We start from the raw sequence: 20,194 nt of genomic DNA, 5'->3' as shown, positions 1-20,194 counted from the left end.
GTAGCCAGCCCTGTGCCCACTGTGTGGACAGCCCCCTAACCACTGTGTCCCCACTGTGCCCATCCTGTAATTTCCACTGGTGGCCTAGCCCTATGCCCAGTGTTCTGCCCCCCTTCTGGCCAAGGTGAAGTTGACACAATATGACAAGGGCTAGAACATTCTGACTTGAGGGTTCTGAGCAGAGGCCCCACTCCCACCCGTGTCGTCCCCATCCCCACCTCTGTGGGATACTGGTCCTGGGCCTCAAGGACATGTGACTCTGGGGAGGGGGCTCTGTGAGGCACAGCAGGGGAAAGCCATCTGGAGCAGAGAGACTGCCAAGGAGCTGCTGTCCCTGGAGCGGGAGCTGGGGAACATGGGGGAGGGGAGTTAGAGCCTGAGCCTGGGCCCCTCACCCACTTCTGCCTCGCAGGACTGAGTGGTGAAGGGGCTTTGCCCCCCACAGGGGCCTCGGGTCACACACTTGGAACTGCATCCCTGGGTCAGGGCTTACGTCTCAAGTTGCCACGTGGGAAATGGGGAGAAAGAGCCAAGTCTGGCATCTGAGGTAAACTGGGAACCCAGGGGCTTCCTCAGTATCTCCCCTGCCTACCTTTTTCCCTTGGCCTTATACACGCTCTCGCCTCTAGGAGCACTGCCCTCCCTCTAGGGCTGGCCTGGGCAGAGTGGCCACCTGGCTGACAAGGAGAGAGGAGGCCAGTCTAGGTTTGGCAGAATTCACTGGGGTCCCTTGGCCTTTCTACCTCTCAAGATTCCCTGGGCAGGCCCCCATTCCTCAGGGGGGTGGGGCCCCTGGTTTCCCACACTCTCTCACCCTCCCCCAGGTCACTGGGGGCTGTGATGTATGGGGTTGCCACACATGGCAACGAAGTGGGGGCAGGGCACCTAGGGCATGGAGCAGGACTATGGAAGTCACCAAGAAAGTGGGGGGCCCTGATCCATCGGGCTCCCAGGGCCACCCCTCAGCTGGCAGCCAGCAGCTGGGCGGTGGCCCTAGAGGGTCCCAGGGACCATGGATAAGCTCAGGATCTGTATACTTGAGGCAGGGGTTGTCACTGTCCACCGAGGCCATCCTTGATGGGTCCTATGGCTCAGCCTCCCAGGCCCATACACACGAGCCCAGTCACCAGCAACTCTGGGACCCTCTGAGGTTAGCTCCCAATGTGGCTGTGAGCGGGCCTCTGAGGATTCCCTGAGACTCTCCTCCACTAGCTCGTTTCCAGGCTCTATCGTGGGAGCCCAAACACATCTCGTCACAGAGAACAGGACCCTGGCCCTACCAGTGTGCAGGCACGGTGACCGCACCAGTGATGTGGCCCAGCTCGGACTCTGCTGTTCCCGGCTTCAGGTGCAGATGGCGGGGGAGGGCAAGGCTCCAGCTAAAGTCCTAGTAGGCTGGGGCAAAGGCCCCTGCAGCCCCAAACAGATAGCCCCATTGGGCATTAGGAAGAGCCGGTGGCTACCGTATTTTCTTTCAGGGGAGGATGGCTCAGCTGCAGCCCAAGGTCCTCTTCTGGCTCCGGCCCAAGCTCAGGGCCAGGGCCAGTGCCCATGTTCGGCTCAGGCTCCTCCAACTCCAACTCCAACTCAGGCAAATACTCCAGCTCTGGATACAATCTCAATGTCAGCAGCAGTTGAATCTTACACCTGCAACCTTGACCACCTGATGGATACCAATGCCATCACCAAGGGCCTGTCCCAAGACCTCTTGCCCAGGAAATGTGGCAACCAATGGTCTATCCAGTTGGAGTCTCCCAAAGGGGTCACATCCTGCCAGGACAAAGTGAATTTCCATTCTCAGGATGAGCCTGCCACCCCAGCACGCACTCCAAAAGAGTCCCCAGACCAGGCCCAGGAGCTCGAGGTTGCCCAAAGGCCGGTGTTACCAAGGCAGCCTGAGAACCAAGTGGAGAAACCCATGGTCTGTACCTCCAGGCCAGGCAGCCCCAAACCGGGCTCAGGGCCTCCAGAAACCCCCAAGTCCAAGCGGGGTAACCAGGAGATCTGCAGCTCTCAGCCAGGTCAGCAGCCCCTCAATGCTTGCAGCAACACCTGCTCCAATGTGCCGCCGTCTGCCTACCAAGTAACCTGCCGCAACTCCCCCACAGTACAGCCTCCCAAGGAAGCCATGCAGATACCCCCCTCCAGTGCCCCTACCTGCCAGCTCCGGGATGCTGTGGAAGACCGTGTGCTGGTGTTTGATATGGCCACGGGCAACACCAGAACGGGGCTGCTGTGCCATGACCCCATGGGCTCAAGGGCAGTGCTGGTGGGCCTCATGCCCAGCCACCCATCCATCTGTGCCTCTGAAAATACGTTGTCCACCCGGCCATTGACCATGCCCATCTTCTCCCCTGACAGTGATGGCTCTAGCTTCTGGTCCACCACACCCATGGTGTCCAGCCCTGTGCCCTCCAGCCTTTCATCTGGAAGCTACCGAGAGGTGGCCCTGGTTCCCAAAGAGGCCAGGCTCAACCTGGAGTCACGAGGCTCCCCTGGTACTGAGACACCCATCAGGATGGGGATGCTCACTGGGCATGTTCCACTGGGTATGCCCCTCCAATTTGGAGAGAGGATACTGAGCCATGCCTATGATCCTGGCTGGTCCAAACCTGACGCTGAAAAAACCGAAACTAGTCACACCATCTGGATGCAGGATGCCTCCAGGATGCAGGACACCTCTATGGTCCAGGCCAAGAAACTGCAGTGGATGAACTCAGAGCTGACCCCAGAGCCTGTACCACCAGCCAAAAACCAGCAGGTGCCCAGACCCCTGCTCCAGGAGGATGTAGGCAACCACAATCAGAAAGAGGTCGTTATTGCTCACCCTGACAGCCCTCAGGTCAAAGGTGCTGGGCACGCCCCACTCTGTGGTCAGCCCCCACTAGCTGAGCAGCATCCCCTTTCCCGGCAGCCCCCTTCGGCCGGTCAGCCTCCCTCTGCAGAGCAGCGTCCCCTTCCCAGGCAGACCCACCTTTCTGGATAGCCACCCCTAGCTGAGCAGGCCCCCTCCACCAAGCAGCCCCCACTTCCTGGTCGGGCCCCTCTCACTGGAGCCCCTATTGCCAGGCAGCTTTCTCTCACTAGGCAGCCTCCCTTTTCCCAAGAACCCCCCATCTCCAATAAGCCCACTCTCTCAAGAGGTCCCCCCACCACTAGGGACCCTGGTCAGGCCTCCACCCCGTGCCAGGAAGGTGAGCCATTGGGCCCGCCTACCCATGTGGGGGTACTTCGGGTGACCCCGGCCCCTGAGGAGACCTGTGTCTATGTAAGCAGAGAAAATGTTGGTGTCAGTGCTGGTCAAAGCTTCAGCTCACATCGGCTCTCATCCTGGCAAGCTGGCAGCTACCCCAGGGAGTGGGAGGAGCAGCCTTCCCTGCTCACATTCACCACACCTGGTCCTGGCTGCAAGGTCTTGCCCACGGCCCCCGGTTCAAGCTGACAGCTGAGGACATTACACACTCGCCAGTGGTCGTGCAGCTTGGCCTTCTCTGAGGAGCCTGCTATGAGCTGGTGCCCACCATGGATGTTCTGCCAGTACGGTCCCCAGTGCTCTGCCGCCATTCACGGGACCCCTACCAGGACATGGCATCTGTGGTGATCGACACAGGCACAGGCTTCACCAAATGTGGACTGGCTGGAGAGGACCACGTCCTCAGTGTGCTGCGCTCACGCATCCAGCTGCTCCAGCATCCAGTCCACGGCCAGCCCAGGTACGCAGTGCCTGAGAACCGAGAGGGTTCCTACTCGGTGCTGAATCGAGGAGTGGTCTCTGACTGGGATGCACTGGAGGTGCTGTGGCAGCACCTGTTCTATTGCAGGCTGGGTGTGCAGCCCGAGAAGCTGGCTGTGCTTGTGGCGGACTCACCCACATCACCATGCACGAACCGAGAAAAGGTGGCTGAAATACTCTTTGAGCATTTCCATGTGCCAGCCATGCAGACAGTGCATCAGGCCCTGCTGGCACTCTATGCTTATGGGCGGACCACTGGGCTGGTGCTGGGCAGTGGCCATGGCACCTCCTCTGTGGCACCCATCATCACCGGGGATCTGGCCCCACTTGACACCTACCGGCTGGATGTGGCGGGTGCTGACCTCACTGAATACCTGGCTCAGCTGTTGCCGGCAGGTGGCCAGTCACTGTTCAAGGCATGGCTGGTCAACCAGATTGAAGAGGCCTGCTGCTATGTGCCCATGGACATGACAGCTGAGATGGCCCGTGCCCAGGCCCTGGCCCGGGTGGACTTTTTGCTTGCAGACAAGCAGGTTATCACACTGGGCTCTGAGTGCTTCTGCTGCCCCGAGGCCCTCTTCCAGCCCAATATTCTAGGCCTCAATCAGCCAGGCCTTCCACAACTAGCCCTCCTAAGTATCAGCCGGCTGGAGGCCAAGCAGCAGGAGCAGCTGCTGGCCAGTGTGGTGCTGGACGGTGGCGGCACCCTGTTGAGTGGCTTTCCTGAGTGCCTGAGACAGGAGCTGGGCCCCGGTGCCACTGTGCTGGGCTCTCTGCACTGTGCTGCTGCTGCTTGGCTTGGAGGCTCCATCATGGCGTCCCGGGACTCCTTCCAGAGCCTGTAGCTCAGCCACCGTGAGTACGAGGAGAAGGGCCCATGGGCCATCTGTAAGTACCATCTGTGAGCACATAAAAGTTCTTTCTGGTTCTGCTTCTTTTGACCACTGTGGCATATTTTAGGCACAGGGTGGTGGAGGGAAGGGCAGGGATCCAGGCATGTGGTCAGGGATGGGGCCCTTGGCACTGCCAAGGCATACCCTGCCTCTACACACTGGAATTCCATGGGCCTTGGCAATCCTATCCTTTCCAGAGAGCCCCACAGCCCCACAGCTGACATTGGCCCTGGTCTAGCCTGACCTTTATTGCACCCCAAGGGCAACCACAGAGAGTGGCAGCTGTGGGTTTTGCCCTGTTGCCCTGGCGACAAGCTCAATTACCCTTGATTGCCAGCTCGTTGCCATGGCAATTTCAAACATAATGTAATAACCCACACAGCCTGGAGTGAGTCATGGGGGCGGGCAGCCCCCTCCCCTAGCTCCAGAGGAAAAGACTGCTTGCCTTCCCCCATGTTGGGCCCTCTACGGGGCGCTGAGGCCAGCAACATTGACAACAGCCAAACAATTCTACAGATGGCTGGGGCCCTGGAGCACTTGTTACCCCCAAGGAGGGTCCCTGTCAGAGTCTGGGCTTCCTGGGGGAGCTGGCCTGATAATGCAGATACCTCCTAAAGTCAGAACCTTGGCTGGAGCTCTATGCTGGTTTGGCAGGTGCTTCTGTCAGCCAGTCAGAATATGAAGGTATAGGAGTGCTGGCCTTTGGTTCCCTGGGGCAGGAAATCAGGGTGGGGGGCTGATAAATCCTGAATCCTGGGTGGGAGATACAACCTGAGCTGGGGGATGAGGCTCTGGCCTGCTTTGTAGTCTCTGAGGACGTGGAGACTCACACCTTATCCTGCCTCTCTGACTATCTAGTTTTGGTGGGAGCCAGAACTGTCAACTTTGGGCTCCCTTCGCCTCCTGTGCCTCCCAAGATGGGCAGCCTCTGCCCACAGGGTGGCCAGGGTAAAGGCCTCGTCAGGAGATCTTCATAGAGGCTATGGGGCAATGCCAGTGCCAACTGCCCTGCTCTTGTCCCAAACTCCACTCTGTTTTAAAGGGCCTCCCGCTGTCCCTCTGGCCAGGGGAGTGGCTAGAAGCCACGGCCCCTGACCTTGTCTGGCTCTGAATAGTGGGGGTAGGAATAAAGGTCCATGTCTTCCATGGCCTGGAAGAGCTGAGAAGAAGAATTCACCTGGTGTTGCTACTTCCTGCCTGGAGGGCAGCTGGAGGTTGAAGCCAAGACACTGAAGCCAGGACTTCCCTGGTGGTGCAGTGGTTAAAATCCGCCTGCCAATGCAGGGGACACGGATTCGATACCTGGTCTGGGAAGATCCCACATGCCACGGAGCCAATAAGCCCATGTGCCACAACTACTGAGCCTGCGCTCTAGAGCCCGTGCTCTGCAACAAGAGAAGCCACCGCAACAAGAAGCACATGCACCGCAACAAAGAGTAGCCCCTGCTCGCCGCAACTAGAGAAGCCCACCTGCAGCAATGAAGACCCAACGCAGCCAAAATAAATAAATAAATTCTTTAAAAAAAAAAGACACTGAAGCCCTACCCTGCTGGTGCCCCTCTGGCTGGGAGCTGAGGGACAAGCCATGCCCCTGTCCCAACCCTGGGTTCTCGTCTTAGGTTGTCCTCTCCACAAAGGGCAAAGACCTGGCTATCCCCACACACACCTGAGAGTGAGGGGCTGCCCTTCGTGGAGAGACTATAAATGGCCAATGATATAAGGTCATCACAGCCCCCACCCTCCCCTGGGCATGGTCCATGGTCCACCCTCTTCCCATGTCCAGCTTTCACACTGTAAGTCAGCCCCCACGATCCTGAGGCCTATGCCAGGTAGGAAGAGGACCAGTGGCTCTAGGGACTAGCTAGCTACAGCGTCCATGTGCACATGCAAGCAAGCATGCCTGGGTGGACACAGAATGCAAACACATGTGCCCCTGGGCACCGCTGCACACACTGTGCTGTTGCCATCTCCTTTGGCATAAGAGCACACACACACAGACATAATCACACGTGTGCACATACACCCTGCCACGTGCTCACCCACAGGCACATGGAGTGTGCATGGGACCAAGAAGACGTGGAGCACTGCCAGCAGCAGGCAGGGCTCTAGCGAGCCACCTCTTCCCCTGCCTCTAAATCCCCCACATTCCAGCTTCTCCTTGGCCCAGCTTTTCTGTGCCTGGATAGCCATGATCTTCAGGAAAGGCATTAAATGTGTGTACCACGTGTGGGGTCAGCAAGCCAAGGATCAGATGCACCATACAACACAGGGAACCATTGTTTCAATGACAGTGGGCAGACAGCAGGAAAGACTGAGTGCCAGGCCATTCATTAATTCTGCAGACATGAACTTAGCATACTGAGATGAGACTCAGAGCTCTGCCCTGCAGATGCCCAGCTTACCTGGAGATTCCTACCCAGTGGAGTTGGTGCCATGAATGAGACCACCCAGAGCCCAGGGAGCCCAGAGGTGACACCCACCTGGCCTGGAAGCAATGACCAAACCAGGGAAGGATGTGAAGGGCTCCTCGACACCCCCTCTGGAGAAAGATATCGAGGGGTCCTGTTCGAGCAGTCATTTCCCAGGCTAGACTTCCAGCCCCAGCATGAGCTCCAACTTCCTCACTTGGGCAGTCACTCCTGTCAGCAGCTGTGGGGAACCATCCAGGAGAGACTCACTCAACATGGCCAGGGGTTTGGAGATGACCCCACCCAGGATGGGGTCAGAAGGCTCACTGAGAGGGTTCTGGTTGGGTGGAGCCCAGTTTCAGGCACAGAGAAGCCTAAGTCTGGCCTTCAGATACTGGCCTCAAGGCTTGTGGTGGGGCGGGGCAAGCATTTGGTCCATGTGCCTCTGTGACAAGGGACAGAGAAATGGCCAAGGACTTCCTTCAGAGGCTCTTCCCGGCAGTTCTCAGCCTCCTCCAGTCAGGGGCCATGTCTGGTGGGGCACCATGGTGCTGTAGTTCTCTTGTATCCCCATATCTCAGCCCAGGCCAGCAGTAGTGATGCTGTTCAGGAAGGGTTCGAGGGTGATTAAACTGTCAAGAAAGCAGAGTCTATGCCATGTCATAGGTAACTTTTAGAGCTTGAGAAATTCAGTGCCACACAGGAGGGGGCAGGCTGAGCCAGCCACCCTGGATGGGACCTTGCAGGAGGGGAGGGGAGGATGGGTAGAAGACTCTGCCACCAAGGTCTGGAGCCCTCACTTGCACACACACACCCCGGTGTGTTTACTAGCTAGGGGAGGCCTGTCTGTAGCACAGCTTGCCCTAGCAACTGCCCACTTGGTTCTAAGTGGGTTCCGCTCTTTGGGTCAGGTTTTGGGAGCTGGGCAGAACGCCAGTCCCCTGGGGACTACTACCTGCCAAGACACTCCTGTGCAGCTCCAGGACTCAGGCTTTCCCCACACCTTCTACTCCGCACCCTCTACAATGGGCATAGGAAGGCCCCTCCGGTCCTTGTTGCCCGGTCAGTCCAAGGGCCTAAGGGAGCCTTTGAAAGCCTGGCCGGGGCCGGGAAGGCCAGTGCTCACCTTCTCTGCTGCCACCCCATCCTCAGCCCTCCTTCGAGTGAGATTCCGGGCTCAGGCTCCTCCAGGGTCGGGGCGGAGCCGGCTGAGGGAGGCCCCGCCCCCAGCCCGCCCCCGGCCCGGGGTGCGAATCCGGACGGCGAGCGGCGGGAGATGCTGGAGGTTCGCGAGCCGAAGTGGCTGCAGCTGGCGCCGCGTCTGCCCCGCGTGCCCGGAGCGGATTCTGCCCGCCGCCCCCGGAGCCCTCGGCGCCCCACTGAACCCGCGATCGCTTCCTCCCTGTGACCGACCAGCGCTGCAGGTGCGGGGTGACCCGGGAGGGGGTGGCGCCCCCGGAACGTACGTTGTGGGGTCTTAGGGGATTGAGTCTCTGGCTCGAGGTTCGGGTAGCCGAGTGCGCCGGGGCGCTGCAAGGGCTTGGGGTCCCGGCGGGGGCAGAGCACGCGGGCTCTGCAGATCCAGGGCTCGGCGTGCGGGGTTGGGCTAAAGTTCCCCATCGCCTCAGACGGGTCGGGGGTCCCAAGGGGAGCCTCTGAGACTCAAGTCCAGGCCAATCTCCCGTCCTTGTCGCCCATCCCACCTCCGTCTCGCTGGGCTCCTAATTGTGGGAACATTAACCCTCCAACATTCGTGGTGCCCCGTGGGGGTAGGGGCCGAGGGCTCAGCTGTACCTCTGGACTCCCAGAGCTGCCTCCGGCCCCTCCCAACTGCCCCCGGGCCCCCTCCCTCCCGCTAAGCAGTCACTAATTTCCATGACAACGAGAGTTCTTTATGGGCGACAACCTGAAGGGGGCTGGGCGGGGCTGCCGCGGGGTGGGGGAGGAGGCTCAAGCCCTTGGGGACCAGCAGCCCCCTAGCCAAGATCCATCTTCCAAGCCTCAACTCGAGGGCCCGCCGGGGGTCCAGGACACCGACCCAGCGCTGGGCGGTGGGGCTGGGGGACGCACATGTTTCTGCTGGGAGGTGCGGGGCTGGGTGCTCACACGTGTGCCTCCCGCATGTGTGTTGCTGTGCCAGCGGGGGCGAGTCAGCAGCACTGGGGAAGGGGGTCAGGGTGGCAGCACGGTGGGGAGCAGGGCCCCCGGCTGGCAGGGTGAACAATGAGCGAGTGAGTTTCTGCTTTCCCCAGCCTGTAGTGTCTGGCAGAGACCCTAGGCTCTCCCAGCCCCCCATAGCTCTGCCAAACTGCTTTTGTCCGCACCGCTAGGCAGAGCCTGCTTCACCAGGTTCCCTCCCAGGGAGCAGGGCTCTCTGTCCCTCACCAAAAGCTCAGTCTGCAGCAGTCCAGCCCCTGTCCTGCCACCCTCCTCCAAGGCCCAGGCTTTGAGCAACACCCCCCCACCCCCGCCCAGGACCGCGCGTGGAGACCTGGTGCCCTTCCTGCCCCCCCAACTCCCAGTTGATTCCTGCCAGCTTTAGGCACCTGCTGGGCCCCAGTTTCCTCAGCTGGGCAATTGGTGACTCTACTCCCCTCGGTGTCAGACGCCGGGCCCTGTGGTGGAGAAGAGGTCTCTCTCCCTTTCTTTTACAGCATTTGGTGTGGGCCCCCAGGTGCCATAGGCTGCCTTTCCCATATCAGCTTTTGGCCCTCCTCTCCAGCCCTTGTCCTGGCAGGTGGGCAGTCCTTGCCCTGGGAGAAGACTACAGAGTCAGTGATATCCATCCAGGGAAACTGAGGCATAGTGGAGGGATGCTGTGCAGTTGTTATCCTGTTTCTAGGTTGCTTGGGGTGCTGTTTCTGGCCCTCAGACAGGATCCACTATCAGGGAGGGGGACGGTGGTGGCAGGGAATTAGGCTGAGCTGCAAGAGAGGCCCTGGGGACCCAAGGCCTCTAGAGGACAGCAGATGGGGGTGGGGGTGGCTGGGGAGTCTAGGCAGAGCTGGGTCAGCTGAGAGGAGGGGCTGTAAAGGGAAGCAGCCAGGTCTCCAAGCTTCATTTCCATCCCCCAAGCCTGTGCCTTCAATATGTTGGACCTTCCTCACCTAAGCTGCTGTGATGACAGGGAGAGAGGCTGAGGAACTGTTCTGAGGGGACCGCAACAGCTGGCCTCTTTCCCAGAGCTACGGCTGTCCCACACCAAGTTCAGTGCATGTCTAGGGGAATACAGAAGGGGTCAGTCTCAGAGGTCCTGGCATCAGGGGCAGCTCCTGGTCCAGGTGTGCAGAGCACATGGTCATGGAGGCCTTAGGGCTCTGCTGGGCATCCACAGGCCCCTTTGAAACCCCCTGCCCACCTTCCCTCCTGTGTCCTTGTGCCTGCATCCTTTTTACTGTGTCAATTCTTTACTCCCCTTCCATCACAGGTTCTGCCTTTGTCTCTCTGTGTCCCTGCCCCTCTCTTTTCTAAAGTCTCTCAGTTCCCCACCTCCCCTTCCTTGATGGGGACCAGGGTCACAGAACCCATGGGGAAGGAATCAGGCCAAAGTCTCAGGGAATTCTTGGAGAATTTGAATAACACCTCTCCTCTCCCCTCCCCTCCCCTCTCCTTTTTAAAAAACTTCCATCACCATAGCAACCCTTTACTCTGGGGCCTTCCCTGAATTTCCCCTCCTCCGCTCACAGGGAAGCAGGGCCCCCAGTGAATTTTCCTTCAGAGGCTCAAAGACTGGGACCCCAGGTGCCTGGAAGGGGCCAGCTGGCTCTCGGCTCTGCCTGCTTATTGAAGGCTGAACTTTCTGGAGGCAGCACCTGATCCTATGCCCACCCCTGAGACTGGAGAGCACCCCCGCCCTCTGCCTGCGCCCTCATTAGATGGGAGAGAGTCAGCAGCAGGAACTACGGACCATGATTTAGCTAGAGCCTGAGGCCCAGCCAGGGCAGCCCCCTGCCCAGTTACCTAGAGCAGTTGGATAGTGGGCGAGAAACTTGACTCTGCCTCCTGACACAGACCTGAGAGTGAGGTCTCTATTTCTGCTGGTCCTGCATCCTGTGGGTGAGGTCTCTGCGGCAGGCTGGGCAGAGCTTGGGCCTAGGCATGTCTATTACAGCAGGAAACCCAGCTCCAGTCCCTGAGAGAGGAGAGCAGGGAAGGGAAGGGGTTGCCTGCAGGCTGGTGTTCACAGCTGCCACTAAATTGGGAGGTGTTGCCCACAGTTGTTGGGAGGCAGCTGGAGGCCTCCTGGGCCCCCCCGGCCTCCCTAGTTTTACTGCAAGGTCTGAAGCCCCACATGGCAGAGGACCAGGGTGCCAGGTAACTCCTGTTTATGGCTACGAAATGTGGGGCTTGAATCAGGCTGACCCCAGTAGAGGAGGGGCCAGGACTCTCTGTGGGACCCCTGGGCCTCTGGAGCTGGCCTCTGTCCTATTCGGGCCTCCCCTGGGCCAGACTTGTCTTAGGCTACAGTAGGGTCCCTAGGGGACCCTTTATTACCAAGGCAGAGGCTCCATCAGCATTGCCTGAGGGGCCAGACCTGAGGAGCAGGCAGTAGCTAGGGAATGCTTGGCCCTCAGGCTCCCTTAGAGGCTCCCCCAGGCTCTGCACTTCCCCCAAGCTCCCTTTGGACCGCCCCCTGTGCACACCAGTCAGTTTCTCTGCAGAGAATGGAAGGAACCACGTCTTTAGGGAAACAGCAGCTATGGGACCTCTGTGCCCTCCCATGTCCCAGTGTGGACTTAAGGCCGAGCCCAGGTCACTTGTCGTTGCGGGGGAAGCCCTCTATTGTTGGATGTTGAGTCTGGGCTGTCCAGGCCATGGGGGTTAGAAATGCACGCCCTCTTTCTGCCTGGCCTTCTACTGTTCTTGAAGCCGTCCCTCAGTTTCTCCTCCCTGCTTTGGGGCCAGGGCCCCCTTGTTGCAAGCAGGTGCCAGGGGCTTGGTACGCATACCGGCAGCCTCCTAGGCAGGAGCAGTGGGTAGCAGATGGTAGAGTGGGTGGGGGTGGAGGGGACCAAGATGCTAATCTGAAGCAGGGCCCCCTTTTCTCCTCTCTTTGCCCTGGGGCCAGGTTGCGGGTGGAGGCAAGTGAGTGCAGTTAGGTTAGTGAGGAGAGGCAGTGACTGGCTGAGATCAGGGCCGCTGTGGGAGGGAGGAGACAGATCTGTCCCTGCCCCTGCCATGAGGCTTCAGGACATGGCTCCAGGCTGATGTGACTGAGCAGAGATCCGGATTTCCGTGGTGGAGACAGACCCCCATGACCAGCCCTGGGTCCCTGCGGGTACGAGTGCCTGCGCACGGCCAAAAGCTGGGCCAAGATCAGGGACAGGCACGTACAAAACCTCCCACGCCATGCGGCTGAGCAGGGAGCTCTTGGTGTGGGGTGGGTGGAGGTGGAGTTTGTGGAAGTTACCTCAGCGAAGGGTGGTTTTGAGCCTGGAGCTTCAGGATCGTTGCAGCCAATCTGTGGCACAAATAGCCTTATAATGTCAGAAATCACAATGAAAGAAGAGATTTAGCCCTGGTCTCAGCACCTAGCTCATGTGGAGGCTGCTCCACAGAGAGGCCAGGATGGGCAGTGCCCTTGCCAGTGCCCACAATTCCTGCCATTGGATGGACACAGTTGAGCTGGCGAGTCACCTGTTGTTGGTTGTTTAGGTAGTTGCTGATTTTTTTAATGTTAAAAATAACTCTGCCGTGACAAATAGGATACTGATGGGAGACTTTGGGGGAAGGGCATTCCTGCCAGAGGGAATGGTGTAAGCAGAGCGGCAGAGCTGGGACACAGGTCCCTCCCAGCCCTCCTGGGGGACCTGTAGGCTGAGGTACAACCCTCCCACCCAGTACAGGGCCCTTGGATTGCAGCCTGGGAAGGGAATCGCTGCACATAAGACCAATGAGGGGACTGATGCAAGCCCCCTCCCCCGGATTGTTTGGGCATAGAGATGGGTGGCCGGCAGTGGTGGGTGGCCATGCCTCTGCTCTCAGCTGTGAGAGTGGGATTCTAGCCACAGGCTCCTTCCCGGCAGATGCAGGAGCAGGGCTGTGACAATGGCGGCAAAGATACGCAGTCAGGGACGATCTTCAAAGCTTCTCTTGTTTGCCTCTGCAGTGCCTCACAAGATGGCTTAAGCCCTAGCTTGAATCACACTGATGAAATGCGTTTGTGTTCCCTGAGTCCAAAGAACCTGGATGGAATTTGTTCCCTAAAGCGGAGGGCAAATTTGAGGGAGAACTTTCAGGACTGAGTGCCCTAGGAAGTGGGTAGCCTCCGCCCAGGAGGAAACAAGCAGCAGCCAGCGCTGACCAGGGGGCTTGTGTGGGTCCTGGCCTTTGACCCTGGCTGGCAGAGTCCCTCTGACCAAGCTGCTTCCTCTGGTGGTGGCTTCCTCTCTCCTTCACTACCCTGTGGCTATGAGTCACTTCAGGTAGGGGGGCATCTAGGTAGCCAAGGCCCCAGCCCAGCCCCTTAGCATAGCAAGTGCTAATCGGGGTGGAGGGAGACTATGCACAGTCAGCAGAGCAGTTTCAATGCAGCCTCAGCGTGAAGTGTGTTATCATCCCAGTGTCACACCAACCAGGCATTAAGGAGGCTGACTCTGGGTCAGGTCTGGAAAGGTCCAGACACTGTCCCCAATTCCCCTCCTGAAGTTTACCTCTGAGCAAGGACCGTGAGTGCCTTTTCCTGTGGGTGCTGGAGCCAGTTCACTCAGCACCTCAGGTGAGGATTGGGCTGGCAGGGTTGCAGACCCGGGGGGTGCCATGCTCCGGGTGCCAGAGTGCCTGGAACCTACTGGAGTCAGCTGCATGTGGTCATCCTTGTGCCTGGAATAGCCACCCCTGGCCAGGGGCCTCTCCCCTGGACCTGATGGTCCAGGTCTCCTGCGGGCCCTGGCAGTGAGGCACTAGGCAGGCTTGTCTTGCTTTTCTGGACCATTACCCCTTCCTGCCTCCTGGCAAATCCTTTCCCTCTAAGGCCCAGCCCTAATGCTGCTTCTTCCTCAAAGCCTTTCCTCATTTCTCCACCCAGATGGGAGTTCTCCCTCTGAAGAATCCCCAAGCAACATTTATTTATTTATTTATTTATTTATTTATTTATTTATTTATTTGCATCGGGTCTTTGTTGCGGCAGGCGGGCTCCTTAGTTGTGGCATGCGAACTCTTATTTGCGGCATGCATGTGGGATCTAGTTCCCTGACCAGGGATCAAACCCAGGCCGCCTGCACTGGGGGCGTGGAGTCTTATATACTGCGCCACCAGGGAAGTCCTGCAGTATTTATTAAATCAGTAAAAGTAATCACAGTACAAATCCTAACAGAAAATTAATAAACAATTGGTATAAATCTGCCCCTCTGACACCCAATTCTTTCCCCCAAAGAGAACTCTTATTTTCTCCCAGAAAAGAGTCTGTGAGTGTACACAGGCATATAAACTTTAAAAATTTTTTCCCAGTGTAGCACGCTTTACCCACCATTCTGTCCCCTGCTTTTTTTCAGAGACTGTCCTACAGTAGCACATTTTGATCTATTTTATGCTTTTTAATAGCTATCAAGTATTCTTCAGTATGGATAGCCATAATTTTTATTAACATTTTTTATTGTGAAATATAAGATCTAGGAATGTGCCCAATATGTGTATGTACATTTTTACAAATTATTATAAAGTTGAACACCTGTTAAACCACGACTCAGGTGGTTCTCAGGTTCAGAAATAGGTCCTCCAGAATCCCCCCGCCCCCAATCACAACCTCTTTGTTTCTCTTAGAAAGACTCATGGTGTTTATTTCTTAGTGTTTCTTTATAATTTTACCAGTATGTCTGTATCCTTAAACAGTATAGGTTAGTTCTGCCTGTTTTGAACTCTGTATCAGTAGAATCCCACTATATGTATTTGGTATTTTTTTCACTCAACACTGTATTGGTGAGATTGACCATGTGCTTGCGTAGAGCTGTAGCTCCTCATTTCCATTGTTTTGTAACAATATTCCATTGTGTGACTGACTCTACCACAATACATCTTGCTCTTGATGGATATGTGGGCTGTTTCCAGTTTGGGGCAATTCTGAATATTGCAGCCATGAGCACTCTTGTACCAGTGTCCTGCTGCACAAATGTACATAGTCAGTAGTGCAATTGTTGGTGCACAGGATATGTTCGACTTCAGTAGTTTTACCAAACTGTTTAGCAAAGGGGAGACTTGCCCTCCAACAGCAGTGCTCGTGTTCTCCACATCTTTGCCAACACTTGGCATCTTCAGACTCGTGGAGATGATTCTCTGATGGGTGGGTAGATACAGCCCCTTTCATCTGTGGAATTACTGAAATTTAAATAAATCATTTGATAAATCTTCTTTAGATTGTATATAATGCGAAGTGATTCACGGATATGTCAGTTTACTATATTTTTCATAAGCGCAGGGGCTTGTTGTAGTTCGGGCAGCCAAGCTGAGTGGTTGGAGGTACAGCCAGAAAAGCAGGCACTGGATCTGAGCCTGATCACCCTCTAGCCCTTCCTGGTGTAGACTCTGCCTCTGACTTGGTCTGAGACAGGTTGGGGTTTCCCAAACGCAACCTTTACATTGTGGGGAGAAGTGGGCTGTGGTACAGCTGAACCAGACCGCATCCTGCCCACAGCTCAGAGCCCGGCAATGCCGTTTGGGTGTGTGACTCTGGGTGACAAGAAGAACTATAACCAGCCATCGGAGGTGACTGACAGATATGATTTGGGACAGGTCATCAAGACGTGAGTGCCGGGTCTGTTGGGCAAGGGTGGGTGGGCAAGGGCTGGGGAAAGGGGAGCGGAGTACAGCCCACGCTGAAGCCAGGGCTGAGTGGAGTGCCTGCTGGCTGCAGTGAGGAGTTCTGTGAGATCTTTCGGGCCAAGGACAAGACAACAGGCAAGCTGCACACCTGCAAGAAATTCCAGAAGCGGGATGGCCGCAAGGTGCGGAAGGCAGCCAAGAACGAGATAGGCATCCTCAAGATGTGAGTATGTGGCCCAGGGGTGGGGTGGGGTAGGGGAGGTAGCCGGGAAGGGCTTCGAGGTCCGGAGGCCTCAAGTAGTACCAGCCTCTGGCCAGTTAGTCTGCTGTGGCTCACAGTGGTGACCAGAGCCTCTCTTAGGGGTTCACCCAGCCCTATCTGTTGGCTCTTCTCTCTGTTGCCAGGGTGAAGCATCCCAACATCCTACAACTGGTGGATGTGTTTGTGACCCGCAAGGAGTACTTTATCTTCCTGGAGCTGTGAGTGTGGGTCTGGGTTCCAGGATTCCTTAGTCCCCCAGGTCTTTACCTGCTCTGCTCTCTGCAGCCAGGGAAGGCCCCCCTTCTGGACCCTTGGGGTCCCAGGTCCCTGTGCCTTGCCCAGCCAGCTGCCTGGTGTAGGCAGCCTGCCCACGTGCTCCTGCCCCACCCCCGATCCTGCCCACGCCGGGCTCAGGGGCTGGTGTCCCTCAGGGCCACGGGGAGGGAGGTGTTTGACTGGATCCTGGACCAGGGCTACTACTCGGAGCGAGACACGAGCAACGTGGTGCGGCAGGTCCTGGAGGCGGTGGCCTACCTGCACTCACTCAAGATCGTGCACAGGAACCTCAAGGTGAGGCCAGCAATCAGGTCAAAGGGTCAGCTGGCAGCCGGCCTGGGGCTGGGGTGGGCAGCACCTCAGGGCCGTGGTCCAGCCTCTGAGGGTTCCATGGTCTCTTCCTCTGCCCACCCACATGCCATTCCTGGCTGGAGCAGCTGGAGAACCTGGTTTACTACAACCGGTTGAAGAACTCAAAGATTGTCATCAGCGACTTTCACCTGGCTAAGCTAGAGAATGGCCTCATCAAGGAGCCCTGTGGGACCCCCGAGTACCTGGGCAAGCAGGGAGTGGGGTGGGGCAGGGTGGGACACAGCCTTCAAGGAGTGGCTCTGGGTGGGTGGGGGGGGGAAGGAAGTCCCTATCCCAGCAAATGGGTGTGAGTGGTACAAGGCCTGGCCAGGCCTGATATTGACCAGCAGGTGGACACTGTTTGCAGCCCCAGAGGTGGTAGGCCGGCAGCGGTATGGACGCCCTGTGGACTGCTGGGCCATTGGAGTCATCATGTACATCCTGTGAGTGGATAAGCCGGCAAACAGCCTGGCAGCCAGGTGGGGTGGGGGTCTGTGTCCATGGCCTTCCTGAGTAACCCTGTCCTTGGGACCCTGTGTAGGCTTTCAGGGAATCCACCTTTCTATGAGGAGGTGGAGGAAGATGACTATGAGAACCACGACAAGAACCTCTTCCGCAAGATCCTGGCTGGCGACTATGAGTTTGACTCTCCATACTGGGATGACATTTCGCAGGCGGGTGAGGAGGTGCCCAGCATGAGGGCAGAGTGAAGGGTTGGCATGGGGGACTGCTCTCAGCCTTCTCTGTTGGACTCTGATCCTATCCCCGAGCCCATTCATCACCTCTAGACAGTGAAATGGGGTGCCCAAGCCTAGCCTCTCCCTGGCTTTGTCCCCAGCCAAAGACCTGGTCACAAGGCTGATGGAGGTGGAGCAAGACCAGCGGATCACTGCAGAAGAGGCCATTTCCCATGAGTGGTGAGCAGGGCCCAGGGAGGATGGGAGGAGAGGCCAGGGGTCCCTTGGCCTCTGTCCTCCTCACACCTAGCAGCCTCTATCCTTGAGGCCTCAAATTGGGGTTCAAGGGACACCCAGAGCTCAGGCCAACCCAGAGGGTCTGCCTGGTAATCCTTGGGTCTTACAAGAAAGGGCTGGGCACAGTCTCCATGAAGGCCATACCCCCTCAGATCCAGACGCACTTGCACCCTTTCCAGGATTTCTGGCAATGCTGCTTCTGATAAGAACATCAAGGATGGTGTCTGTGCCCAGATTGAAAAGAACTTTGCCAGGGCTAAGTGGAAGGTAAGGCTTGGATGGCTCCCTTTCCTGGCTTGATCCCAAGTGCTCCTTCTGGCACCACAGTTTCTTGCCTGCATCACACCCCTGCAGCCACACACAGGCTTTTCTTCAACCGTCAGGTGTAGCTGTAGCCACTGCTACTACCTTAGGCAGGTGTGCTGAGCAGCTGGGTCCCCGGCCCTGGGTTGGTCAGAGGCAGCCAGGGCACGATGGAATGGTCTGGGTTTGGCCTTCGCAAAGGAATGGATCCAGCTTCTGTAAGCCTCGCTCTGAGCCTCTCTCCACTGTCCTTCTTTCAGAAGGCTGTCCGAGTGACCACCCTCATGAAACGGCTCAGGGCACCGGAGCAGTCCAGCACGGCTGCAGCCCAGTCTGCCCCAGCCACAGACACTGCCACCTCTGGGGCTGCAGGCGGGGCCACAGCTGCAAGTGGAGCTGCCCCAGCCCTTGGGGGCAGTGCCACCCCAGCCACAGTGGGTGGTGTTACGAAGAGTGATAATGTAGCCCCTGCAGACCGTAGTGCCACCCCAGCCACAGATGGCAGTGCCACTCCAGCCACTGATGGGAGCATCACCCCAGCCACTGATGGGAGCATCACCCCAGCCACTGATGGGAGTGTCACCCCAGCCACTGACAGAAGTGTTACTCCAGCCACTGATGGGAGAGCCACACCAGCCGTGGAAGAGAGCACCATGCCCACTACCCAAAGCAGTGCCACACTGGCCACCAAGGCTGCTGCCACCCCTGAGCCGGCTTTGGCCCAGCCGGACAGCACAGCCCCAGGGGGCGCAACAGGCCAGGCTCCACCCTCTAGTAAAGGGGAAGAGGCTGCTGGCTCTGCCCAGGAGTCTCGGAGGGAGGAGACCAGCTGAGTGGGCAGGCTGTGGGGGGGCGGGGGATGGGCAGGAGGGTGGGAGAGTGGACGAGGGGCTTCTCACTGTACAGAGAGTCACTGGCATGATGCCCTCGCTCTCCCCTGCCCCTGCCTCCCAGCATGGGGCATGTCTGGGGGCCACAGGAGAGCAGTTTCGTCTCCTGTGTGTATGTGTGTGAGTGGTGGGCAGGCCAGAGGCAGGACCAGCCCCAGCCCCTGCATGGATTCCTTGTGGCTTTTCTGTCTTGCTAGCTTCATCAGTTTCTGTTTCTTGTGGGATGCTGCTCTAGGGATACTCAGGAGGTCCCTGCACCCCTCCCCCTTCCCTTTTTGCCTCACAATTCCCCCAGGCAGGCCCTGCAGGTCCCATCCTCTCCCAGGCCCTAAATTGGGTGGCCTTGCCCTGAGAGCTGGTCCTCCAGCGAGGCCCTGTCAGCGGTCTTAGGCTCCTGCACATGAAGGTATGTGCCTGTGGTGTGTGGGCTGCTCTAGGAGTGGAAACAGGTTGGTATAGAGAATGCTATAATCTCAGGCAGTATGCTTTAAGACAAGACTGGTCACATGGCTGGGGGCACTGCTTGGTAGCCATGGGGGTCCTCAGAAGTGAAAGAGAAAGAGTTGGAGGCTAGAAGCCTCCATCTTTGTCCCTGGAAGTCTCTCCCAAGATTCTTGTTCTATTTCCTGCCCTCCTGGGTCCTGTAGTGGGTTGCCCTGTGCCCTGAACTGCCTGAGCCTGTAAGGGGAAGGAGGAGCAATGAGGATGTGGCAATGAGATCTGGGAGGGCAGAGTGCAGGCCCAGCACCTAGTGTATCAGCCTAGCTGGGTCCTTACCCTGGGCCAAACAAGGAGTGCTGCCCCTGGCTCTTCCCACATGGGCTCCCTCAGGCTCAGTCCACAGTCCTCTCCATACCTGGGGGCCTGCTGTATGGCAGTGTCCCATAGTCTGATTCGGGGTTTGCCCTTCACAGGGGCAGATTTTCTGCTCTCTCAATTCAACAACAAAATGGAGAGGAACCCCCTCTATGTCTATGACCCACTTTCCCTTCTATCAAGGCTTGGAGAGAGGCCCAGGTGCCTCTGAGCCATGCTGAGTTGCTTTTGCTGGAATGAGGGAGTGGAACAAAGCTCCCCAGTTTCCTAACGGAGGCTCCTGGCAGGTGCCCTTTGTCAGACCCCACTACAGCCTGGGCAGGCAGCTGCACTGGTCCTGGCCCTCGCTTGGCACTTGGGGGTAGTCCTGCCCTTCTCCCTGCATGCCTGTGGGTCTGCTCTGGTGTATGAAGGTCGGTGGGCTGTGTACCTGCTGAACCTGGCAAATAAATGTCACTCTGCCAAAGCCTCTGGCCACCCTCTCGCCTTTGCTTCCTCTATATTACTGGGGAAGGGCCCCTGGAAGGCAAT

The 20,194-nt window shown here is 57.7% G+C and overlaps 2 protein-coding genes across 3 annotated transcripts; both read left to right on the top strand.

Moving 5' to 3' along the window:
* Nucleotides 1-825: 825 nt before the first annotated feature.
* Nucleotides 826-5,194, top strand: LOC137233109 (uncharacterized). Its single transcript, XM_067755870.1, is given in 3 exon segments — nucleotides 826-1,134; nucleotides 1,137-3,419; nucleotides 3,422-5,194. Coding segments are annotated over 3 exon segments (3,729 nt in total). The 5' UTR covers nucleotides 826-905; the 3' UTR covers nucleotides 4,639-5,194.
* A 3,075-nt stretch (nucleotides 5,195-8,269) lies between these two features.
* CAMKV (CaM kinase like vesicle associated) lies at nucleotides 8,270-20,140 on the top strand. 2 transcript variants are annotated; one of them, XM_067754463.1, is made up of 11 exons: nucleotides 8,270-8,458; nucleotides 15,664-15,772; nucleotides 15,883-16,014; nucleotides 16,197-16,271; nucleotides 16,485-16,623; nucleotides 16,767-16,887; nucleotides 17,048-17,123; nucleotides 17,222-17,358; nucleotides 17,519-17,597; nucleotides 17,834-17,921; nucleotides 18,218-20,140. In XM_067754463.1, exons 2-11 carry the CDS (start codon nucleotides 15,678-15,680, stop codon nucleotides 18,788-18,790), a joined length of 1,515 nt encoding a protein of 504 aa, XP_067610564.1. In that variant the 5' UTR covers nucleotides 8,270-8,458; nucleotides 15,664-15,677; the 3' UTR covers nucleotides 18,791-20,140. The 2 variants fall into 2 exon arrangements, with proteins under 2 accessions (XP_067610564.1, XP_067610565.1); XM_067754464.1 differs by lacking the exons at nucleotides 8,270-8,458; nucleotides 15,664-15,772 and adding an exon at nucleotides 15,773-15,783.
* Nucleotides 20,141-20,194: the final 54 nt, after the last annotated feature.

This window comes from Pseudorca crassidens, chromosome 10 (assembly GCF_039906515.1).
Source record: "Pseudorca crassidens isolate mPseCra1 chromosome 10, mPseCra1.hap1, whole genome shotgun sequence".
Classification (NCBI taxonomy): Eukaryota; Metazoa; Chordata; class Mammalia; order Artiodactyla; family Delphinidae; genus Pseudorca; species Pseudorca crassidens.
Note: the sequence above shows the minus strand (reverse complement) of the source record. Positions and strands in the feature narration are given on the sequence as shown.